The 10,498-nt window shown below is 48.2% G+C and overlaps 1 protein-coding gene across 1 annotated transcript; it reads right to left on the minus strand.

Annotated features, from left to right (window-relative positions):
* Positions 1–3,441: 3,441 nt before the first annotated feature.
* LOC308512356 (cyclin-Q-like) lies at positions 3,442–5,984 on the minus strand (the record flags this gene model as incomplete). The annotated part of the gene is made up of 2 exons (XM_081082126.1): positions 3,442–3,445; positions 5,227–5,984. 2 exons carry the CDS (start codon positions 5,982–5,984, stop codon positions 3,442–3,444), a joined length of 762 nt encoding a protein of 253 aa, XP_080938252.1.
* Positions 5,985–10,498: the final 4,514 nt, after the last annotated feature.

Genomic DNA, 10,498 nt, shown 5'->3' on the forward strand with positions numbered 1-10,498 from the left:
CAGCAACACAGCAGTAAATGTCAACACAAAGCACATTATTATTGTAGTTCATGCGGGGAGAACAACGGGTAAAATATTTCACTGCAGCAGTTTTTGACTTCATTCAGCACAGTGAGAAAACCTGAAGTCATTTTCAAGTTCCACCATTTCTTCCTTCTTTTCAGTCAGGTCAAGATTCTAAGCTTTCAAAATCTCCGTTTTCTGGCTAATGAAGAGATAAGAGGATACCTCCCAGTTACCATCTACCTACACCAGAGCTTTGAGTGAGGGGCGGGGTTGCGCAGGGTGACACCCACTGCCCCATCCGTGATTGGAGGAGGCTTTTGAGGAGCCCAACCAGAAACAGCAGGCTGGGCCTGGCTAGGTGCCTTCTGTACCACATGTTCACATGACCAGCGCCTGTGCATGAGCCCAGTGTGCACCCAGTCAGCACACCAGGGCCTGGTTGCATGCACCAGTGAGCAAGCACCTTGCCTGGACTCAGCAGGCTCTGCACCACCTGCTCCTTCACAGCACCAGTCTCAGAGCCAGGGGGCATCCAGAGTCAGGCTGTGTTGGGAGACTGAGGGGCTCCTGGGGGCAGCGCGCTTCCTCTCAGTTCCACTAGGGGGCCTTCAGCTGCAGGGCGCCTGAGGATTCACAGGGCTCCCCAGGGCCATTGCACTAGGAAGGACAGGGCAAGCAGGATGATCCAGGAGGCTTTCAGCTTCACCTCGGTGCAGGGAAGTGGTGATACCCAGGACACAAGGGCACAGGAGGTTCAGAGGGCAGCTTTGGGGCTGGAGTGGGAGGACTTCATGCAGGTGGGGGAGGCTGAGACCCTGGAGCTGAGGTTGGACACAGGCCAGGATGTTGGGCTTGATCTTGAGTGCGGGAGAGGGGAGGACTGGGTGGCTGCAGAGCAGTGTGTGCAGGGAGAGGAGAGTGAGGTGCAGCAGGGAACCCAGAGTGAGGAGCAAGGGGAAGACAAGGAGGGCCTGGGGGAGGTGTTCCAGGCACAGGCTCAGTTTATCCTGTGGACAGAGGGCCTTCTGCAGGTGGTGCCATGGCAGGCCAAGTGGGCAGGTGAGGAGGTTTTCCCAGATCTGCAGGTGGGGAGGCAGGAGGAGGTGGTGAGTGAAGAGCTGAGGCTGGAGGCACAGGATCCAGGTGACCCGCAAGGGAGTGACCACCAGGAGGAGGGGCGGATGGAGGAGCAATTAATTGCAGGGGAGCAGTTTGTCCTGCAGGTGGAGGGGAAGTGCACCATGGAGGCAGTGGAACAGGTGGGAGAGGTGGAGCCTCAGTCCAAGGCCAAAGCAAAGCCAGAAGAAGAGGAGCCAGTGCAGCAGGAGCAGGCCCAGTCAGGGCACGGGGCCAAGTTAACCTGGTCCCCTCTGGAGGTGCTCCAGGCCCTTCAATTGGAGATGGATCCCATGAACGAGCAAGCCATCAGGGCCTTCTCTCGGCTCAGGTGCAGGACTCGGCAGAGGCTCAAGCCCTATTTCAAATGGAGAAGCCTCAATATCCGGCGCATCCCTGGGTTCTGGCTCACAGCTGTATCCTTGAGGGTAGAGGAGCAGGATCACAAGGAGCATGGGACAGTGCAGGAGAACGGTGTAAGCGGGGATGGTTCCCCTAGAAAAGAACATTGAGGACAAGCTAGGGGCAGTGCGCCCCGGTCTGGCCCAGGATCCTGGAGACACCCTCTGTCTTGTACAGGCAACATAGAAGCATTACCAGGGGGTCCAGGGGCAGAGCTCCAAGGCAGAGGCACGCATACACCAGGGGCTGATGCCCACAGACAGGGCTGTGTTGCACGGGCTCTTCTGGGACTAACTAATGCTGCCTTACAGGCCGTCTCTATGTCCAGTTCCTCAGTCAGAAGCAGGAATGTGTGATGTGTAACCTGTCAAGCCCTCAGCAGAAAGCAGTCCGGTGGGCATCAGGGTCTGTCAGGAAACAGAGTGGTGCTGTGCCCCTTTCTGCCGTTTATGTGGAAAGAGTGGCCTTAAGGGAAGGAGAGGCCAGGCCAGGCTGCTCTTTCTAGCTGGTCCATGCCCAGCTCCCAGGTTGCAGGCTCCTTGACCCAAAGCAGTTTGTCAACCACCCAGAGATGTTGGCCATGATCAGCGTCCAAGATAAAAATATGCTCGGCCATGTGATTGATTTGAAGGTAAGTGCACCTGCTCCAAGGAGTAGTGGAGGGCAGATGGGGAAATGGCCTGTCCCTGAAAACAGCTACAGGCGGCAGCACTGGGCTGCGATTTCACTCCCTGGATCCATTTCCTTCTGCAGGTGAGGGAAGTCAGGCATCCCTGGGGTTGCTGCACCATTAGCCTGTACTTCCGCAGCAACCCCTAATTCCGCAACCATGTGATTGTGAAGGAGTATCTCAACACCCTCACGGGTAAGAGGAGGCTCCCTGCATGGGCTGCAGCTGGTGGTGGGCAGGGATGGAAGGTGATGTACCCAGCTTCACATACCCCTCTCCTGCAGGATACAGGTTGTCCCGTGCCACTCCCATTCAGTGGTACCAGCATTGTGAACGAGAAGTCTACAGCCACAGGCTCCAGGACAGCAGCACCAGCTTCTTCTACTGGTTCTCTGACCATAGTGTGACAGCATCTGGCAGGATTGCTGAGGTGGGATGTCACTGGCCATGCCAGCATGCAGCTTCCTGTGTCCGCCTGCTGCTTGGGTTTCTATTTGGGTCCCTGTGTTCTCCTGACCAAGCTCTCTTTGCCCTACCAGATCATCAGCAAGGACCTGTGGCTCAATCCCCTGAAGTACTATGAGAGGATGATGGCCCTGAGTGAGTGGACAGGACGGGTGAGGAGGGCCTGCCGGGGCTCTCCCCTGGTGTGCTGCCAGGTTCCTGGGCCAGTATTTTTCTCTCACAGGGACACCTGGATGCTGGGAGGGATACAGCCTGTGACACCAGGGCCGCAGGGTGTGTGCCTGAGACAGGAACTACCAGTACAACAAGGGCAGTGCAATTTCAGCTCAGGCAGGGGGGCTTAGGCAGGAGGAGGGAGTGTGCATGTCCACTGTCACTCAGAGTCAAAGCAGATTACCTCAGCCCCTCCTCTGAACTCTCCCTCTAGGCCACCCACAGCACCTTCAGGCCTTTCCACCTGCCCCTCAACAGGGGCTGGCATGACATGTTCTTCCTATACTCCTTTCCACAGGTGTCTGCGGATCTTCCTCATGCCGAGGCCTAGGCTGCTGTGCTGCCACGCCACATTGCCCTGTTGCTGCTCACCACCATCTCCCATTTCCCCAAGGTCTCCTCTTCCTCCTGGGGCCAGTGGGATCGGCCTGCTCCTGATCAGTATCTTAGGGGGCAAAGTGTGGGCCACAGAGCTGGAGGAATCCTTGTTTTGCAGCCTTGTCAGAGGTTCTTCAATCCTTTTATCCATTTAGGTTTTCCAAGGAGAATACCTCATTTGTTTACCCTTCCTACCTGGAAAACAGGGCCGCATGCCATGACGAAATAACACACTGCTTCATTTTGTATGCAGTTCACTTCAAAGACTTCATGCACATATGGTCATAGACACCCTGGGAAATTTAGGGCCATGAATATAACTCACCATCCAAACAGACTGCTTTTCTGTGTTTGTAGTAAAATCAGACAAGAAATCCCATGTTGGAGAACACGTTCTTCTGAAAATTTTTTGTAATGTTAGTGTTTAAGGTTTTACCAAAAGTAATATATATGTCTCTTTCTTTTTTTCTACTGACCTTCCCTCCGGCTTCCTCTATCTCTTGTCTCTTGTTCTTGTCACCCACTCCCAGTGTCTTGCCTCTGTTGGTCTGTTGGTTGTGCTTATATTCTGAATATGTTAACAATACAATATGTAAAATTTAAACATTTAAGTATATTGTAATTTAAATCAGCACTTAGGAAGCAACCTTGTACAATTCAAACCTTGCCTCCAATCCTGAAACTTCATAATGGTACCTACAATTCTTGATGCTTCCCCCAAACCTACCATTTGCTTTTTGTCATTCTTAAATAACAGAAGCCAAATTGCTTACAATAAAATATTGTCTGTACCTTATCATTTTTATTTTCAGTGTCTAATTTTTCTGTCACAGGGGCTTCCCCTCTGACTCCCCAAGTGCCCAATCAGGTGAGCTACTGTACTGCATGATTCACTCTCTCTTGCATACATGGTGTATCCTGTGATCGCTGCCAGCACCACACTCAGGACCTCTTACAGGGGTGTCCCATCGGCTGTTGCAGTAATTGCCTTGCCCCCATCATACCCATCTCCTGTGTGGCTGTAATAATCATCACAGGAACTGGGCCACCATAAGTCAGAAGGGGCCTTCATGGTGGTGGTGCCCAGTTTTTTATTGGAATGTTGATCTTCCTTTTGTTTAGTGGATGAGTTCAGTATGAATTTTGGAGAATAGGTCCTTATCTGATATAACATTGGCAAATATCTTCTCCCAGGCAGTGGACTTCCTTGTTTTGTTGTTGTTGTTGTTGTTGTTGTTGTTGTTGTATTTGTTGGCCGCTTCTTCTCTGCAGAAGTGTTTTAATTTGACGTCGTCCCATTTGTTTCTTTTCTCCTCAGTTTCCATTGCCCTAGGAGCTGTATCAGTAAAGGTATTGCTGAGACAGATGCCTGATATTTTGCTTCTTCTAAGATTTTAATGGTTACCCACTTACTTTTAAGTCCTTTATTCATTCCCAATTTATACTTGTGTATGGTGTAAGTTGGTGGTCTAGACTAATTTTTTTTGCATGTATCTGTGCTAAAAGTCCAACACCAATTATTATTATGTTTTTATTTTGGCTTTGTAATATCTTCAATGAAACAAAATAAAATTTCCTCTATGATAATTGAGTCATACTTTCTCTAAATCTGGCCTTTAAAAAAATCCCCTGGGGCACAGTCCCATCCGTTCTTTGATTTTCCTTCCACTGATCCCAAACCTCGGCTGTAGTCTGCGTCCTTTCAAAGGACAAAAGCAGACACGGAGGCCTCAGAGCTGCCCGCAGCACCCTCCTGCCCGCGGCACCCTCCTGCCCGCGGGAGGTGCAGCGCCCATCCCCATCTGGACCTTGGCTGCCAGGGAGAGTCAAAGCCTGAGAATCAAAGTGGCAGCATGTCATCGCCTTCACCGGCCTGTCTCCAGCAGCACAAAACCAGTCCTCCCTGCCAGTGCTCTGGGGACCGGCCCTCAGGGCGATGTGGTGGCGCTGTCCCCTGGCAGCCGAGTGTCCCAGGCTTGTCTTTGGGGATCTCTGTGTCCATGGTATAAATGCGAGTGAGATCAGACACAATGTTATCAATGATTGGCTTGGTAAGGTCGCCACTAAACACCTGCCACCATGGCTTCTCGGCCATGGCCTCAGCGGGCACCTGGACCCCATAGACCTGCAGGGCCAGGTGGAGCACCGCCACCGCTATGTGCTGAGCCTGGAACCGGAAGCACAGCCCCCCGCGGTAGCTGTCCCGCAGCAGGGCCCAGGCAGTGACGGAGATGGGGGTCCGTTGCCAGCTGTAAGGATTCAGCCAGTTCTTGAGAGAAATCAGGTAGTGGAGCAGGTACCTGTGTGGGTGCTGAAAGGAGACTTGGAAGCGCAGTACCCGCAGCACAAGGAGCTCGCACTGCACAATGCTGTCCTGGATCACCCAGACTACGGAGTCCATCTCCAAGGGCTCGCTGCCTGGGTGGAAGTACCTGTTGGACACGTTGATGATGTCACGGGTTCGCAGGGGCTGTTCTTCCACTTTGCCAGCCAAGTAAAGGGCAGACATGGCGACCAAGTAGGGGTCATAGGCGTCCAGGTTGATCTCACAGAAGAACTTATGGTAAATGGCACAGGCGGTGGCGAGGGGAATGTTCTGCATCCCTAGCTTGACACCTGCCTCCATGATGAACCTTGTCACGCGGAAGTGCACCCTCGCCTGGGGTTCGGGCCACCCCTTGGCGCCTGGCGCCGCGTCCTCCTCTCTGCAGCTGTCCAGGCTAAGGTCCTCCATGGGGCCCTGCTGGGAGGCCCCAGACCCCGCGGGAAGGGCAAGAGTCTCCAGTGCAGTGCCTGTGCCAGCAGAGTCCTAGCCCAGTGCGCAGCCGCCCCACCGCGCCCCGCCCCACCGCGCTCTGCCCCGCCCCGCGCCGCCCCACCTACCCAGCCCTGCCTAGGCCTGACTGCCATCCAGGTTCCACCACCAATTATTGAAGAGACTGTATGACTCCATTCTATGCTTTTGCCTCCCTTTGTCAAATATTAATTGAGCATAATGGTTAGGGTCGACTTCTATGTTCTCTGTTCTGTCCCATTGGTCTTTATGTCTGTTTTAGTTCCAGTAAGAGGCAGTTCTGAGAATGGTGGCTTGTAGTATAGCTTGATATCTGGTATTGTGATCCCTCCAAATTTGTTCTTCTTTGTCCAGATTGCTGTAACTATTTGGGGTCTTTTCTTAAATTCATAGGAATTTTTGGAAACTTTCTTCTAGGTCTGTGAGATACGCCATTGACATTTTAATGGTTAATACATTAAAACTGTACATTGCTTTGGGTACTATGAACATTTTAATGATGTTGATTGTACCAAACCATGAATATGGTATGTTCTTCTATTTGCTTTAGTCTTCCTCTATCACTTTTTTTCAATTTCCTGTAGTTTTCCAAGAACAGGTTTTTACCTCCTCAGTTAAGTTTATTCCTAGGTTTCTTAAAATTTTGTTGCACTGCTAAATGGCATTTTTGTTTGTTTGTTTCTATTTCTGAGTTCATTATCCGTGTATCAAAAAGCCATAGAATTCTGGGTGTTAATTTTGTACCCTGCTACATTGCCAAATTCATTTATTAAATCTCCTAGTTTTTTTGGTGGAGTCTTTAGGTATTTCTATGGACAATACCATGCCATCTGCGAATTATGACAGTTTTACTTCCTCTTTTCCACTTAGCATGCCTTGTTTGACTTCTTCTTGTCTGACTGCATTGCCTAGCACTACCAGTACTCTGTCGAACAGAAGTGGTGAGATTGGGCATCCCTGTCTTGTTCCTCTTCTTAGAGTAATTGTTTTTGCCCATTGAGTATGATGTTGTCTGTAGTTTTGTCACATAAGGCTTTTTTAATGTTGAGGTATGATCCCTCTATGCCCAGTTTGCTTAGAGTTTTTATCAAAATTGGGTGTTGGATTTTGTCAAATGCTTTTCCTGCACCAATGGATATGAATCTCTCTCAATTTGTTTATGTGATGCATCACACTTATTGATTTCTGGATGTTGACTCATCCTACTTCCCCAGAATATATCCGCTTTGGCATGGTGTATGCTCATTTCAATGTAATGTTGCATCGCATTTGTTAGAGTTCTGTTGAGGATTGTAACATCTATGGTCATCAGAGATATATTGGCCTGCATTTTTCTTTCTTTGTGTTTTCTCTATCTGGCTTTGGGATTAGAGTAATGCTGGCTTCATAGGAAGTGTTGGGAAATGGCACTTCCTTTGAATTTTATGGAATAGTCTGAGGAAGAAGGTTTTAGTTTTTCTTTGAACACTTGGTAAAAGTCCCTGTGAAGCCGTCTCACCCAGGCTTTTGTTTGCTGCAAGTTATTTTTGTGACTGCTTGAATTTCCTGAGTAGTTATTGGCGTGGTCCTATGTTTTATTCTTCCTAACTGAGTTTAGGAAGATTGTATTTTTCTAGGAATATGTCCATTTCTTCAGGGTTGATCAGTTTGTTGGAGTAGAGTTGTCCATAGTATTTATTTACAATCCTTTTTATATCTGTGGGGTCTTTTGCTATTTTGCCTCTTTCATTTCTGATTTTGTTTACTGGGGTCCTGTTGGTGAGCCCAGCTAGAGCTTAGTCAATCTGGTTTATCCTTTCAAAGAAATAGCTCATGTCTTTATTAATCTTTTGTGCGGTTTTTGGTCTCTATGTCATTTATTTCTGCTCTGATCTTCATTATTCCTTCCTGCTGCTCAGTTTGGGCTTTGCTTGTTGCTCTGTCTAACTTTTTAAGTTGTGCGGGTTTGATAATTTGTTAACTGCTTTTCTTGTTCTTTGAGTTAGGCCTGTAATGCTATGAAGTTCCCTCTAAGGACTACTTTCAGTGTGTCCCATAGATTTTGGACTTTTATTTTTAATTTTCATTTACTTCCAAGATGATTTTAATTTCTACTTTAATCTCTTCGGTAACCCAGTTATCTATCTTTGTACATAAAAGCCCTGTGACCGGAATGGCAGAATGACCAGAATAGCTGGTGGCTATGACTTGCATTGCGGCAGCCAAGCAGTCTTATCTGGGCCCCAATCGGCCATATCCCTGACCAACCTTGCTTCCCATCTGCCCCCAATCCCCCATTCGGGGCAGGACTGATAAGAAAACCACTCACAGCCTTTCCCCTGGTCAGCCACACCCCCTATATGCGCTAACGCCCAGATTGGAGGCATGGCCTTCTGGTTAACCGCCAATGGCCACTAACCGCTGCAGGCCTGGCCCCATGTGCCCCCATCTGGGGAGGCCAACCAGACGGCTTCCATACAGGAATTCATACCCTGGGCCTCCATTTATTTAATAAAAGACTATTTAGCCTCCAAGTATTTGAATTTTGTTATATCTTATTGTAGTTTATTAGCAATATAAGAGGCCCAGTGAACGAACTTTGTACACTTGGCGGAGTCCCTCACGCTCTGGCAGCCTGGGAGACCTCAGGGCATGTCCGAATGATGTCTTCGGCTTAGTCCCAGTTGCCAAACATGCTTAGCGCCTCTGTGGAGGTGGGCGAGATTCCTGCCACTGCTGCTCCACTGGCCAGTCGTCAGCACAGGATCCAGCTGAATGGCGCTGCCCTGTGGGAGCTCACTGATCCCCAAGGGCAGCTCTTGCATTGAGAGTCTACTCCCTGGGTGTCAGAGCACATCATAGCAATCGGTCTTATCTCTTTTTTATGACCTTTACTTTGAGATTTCTTTTTTCTCTCTTTTCTAAATTGTTTTATTGCTTAAAGTATTACAAAGGGTATTACATATGTCTCCTCTTTCTTCCCCGCCCTGACTATCCCCTGGCCTCCCCTAACTCCCAGTGTCTTATGTCCATTGGTTATGCTTATATGCATGCATACAAGTCTTTCGGGTGATCTCTTACTCTCCCCGCCTGCCCCCCAACCCTCCCCGGCCTTCCCGCTGTAGTTTGACAGTCTGTTCGAAGCTGCTCTGCCTCTGTATCTATTTTTGTTCATAAGTTTATAATGGTCTTTATTATCCATAAATGAGTGAGATCATGTGGTATTTTTCCTTCATTGACTGGCTTATTTCACTTAGCATAATGCTCTCCAGTTCCATCCATGCTGCTGCAAATGGCAAGAATTCCTTCTTTTTTACAACAGCATAGTATTCCATCATGTAGATATACCACCGTTTTCTAATCCATTCATCTGCTGATGGGCACTTAGACTGTTTCCAGGTCTTAGCTATGGTGAACTGTGCTGCTATGAACATAGGGGTGCTTATACCCTTTCTGGGCTCAGAGGTGTGGCAAACTTTCCTGCCCAGATCCCTGGTTTTTACCTTACCAGAGGAACTCTGCCCTTCCTGGCTGTAAACTGTCTGACCACCTGAGTGTACTTTGCCAATTCCGGGTGGGTGTTATTAGTTTCAGCTGCTCACTCCATTTGCTCCAGGATGTGCCCTGGGACGTGTATGCCTATTCCATCGCCATCTTGGCTTCTTGAGATTTATTTCTTCAAATATAATTATTGATCCCCTAGTTTTTTCCCCTTCTTTGCCTGAAAAGTATTTCTCTCCTTCCACTTTCAGTCCATGTGAGTCCTTATTCTGAGGTGGGTCTCTCATAGACAGCATATATATGGGTCTTGTTTTATTATAATTTTGGCCATTATATATCTTTTGAATGGAGTCTTTAGTCCATTTAGGTTTAAGGTTATTTTGATAGTTACTGATATGTTGCCACTTTTTTCTTTATGCCTGTGTTTCTTCTGTCTCTTCTATTCCTTCTTTTTACAACAGTCCCTTCAGCATTTCTTGCATTGATGGCTTAGTAGTGAAACACTCCCTTAGATTTTTTTTTTTTCTGTAAAGACACTGAATTCCCCTATAGTCTTGAATGATTGCCTTGCTGGATAAGTATTCCTGGATTTGGTCCCTTGTTTTGCATCACTTTGTATATTTCCTTTCATTCCCTTCTGGCCTGATGTGTTTCTGTTAAAAATCATTTGATAATCTAACAGGAGAGCCTTTGTAGGTGACTCTCTGTCTCTCTCTTGCAGCCTTTAAGGTTCTGTTTGTGTCATTATTGTTTGCCATTATAATTACAATGTGTCTTGGTATAGGTCTTATTGGTTTCATCTTGTTTGGGACTGTCTGTGCTTGTGTGACTTTTTCTTCCCAAGATCAGGAAGGTTTTGTGATTATTTCTTCTAATAGGTTTCCTAATCCTTGTTCCTCATCTTGTCCTTCTGACACCCTTATTATACACATGTTATTTGTTTCATGTTATCCCCAATCTCCCTTAGGATATCC

The sequence above is a fragment of the Myotis nattereri genome, assembly GCF_964212035.1.
Source record: "Myotis nattereri genome assembly, chromosome: Y".
NCBI lineage: Eukaryota > Metazoa > Chordata > Mammalia > Chiroptera > Vespertilionidae > Myotis > Myotis nattereri.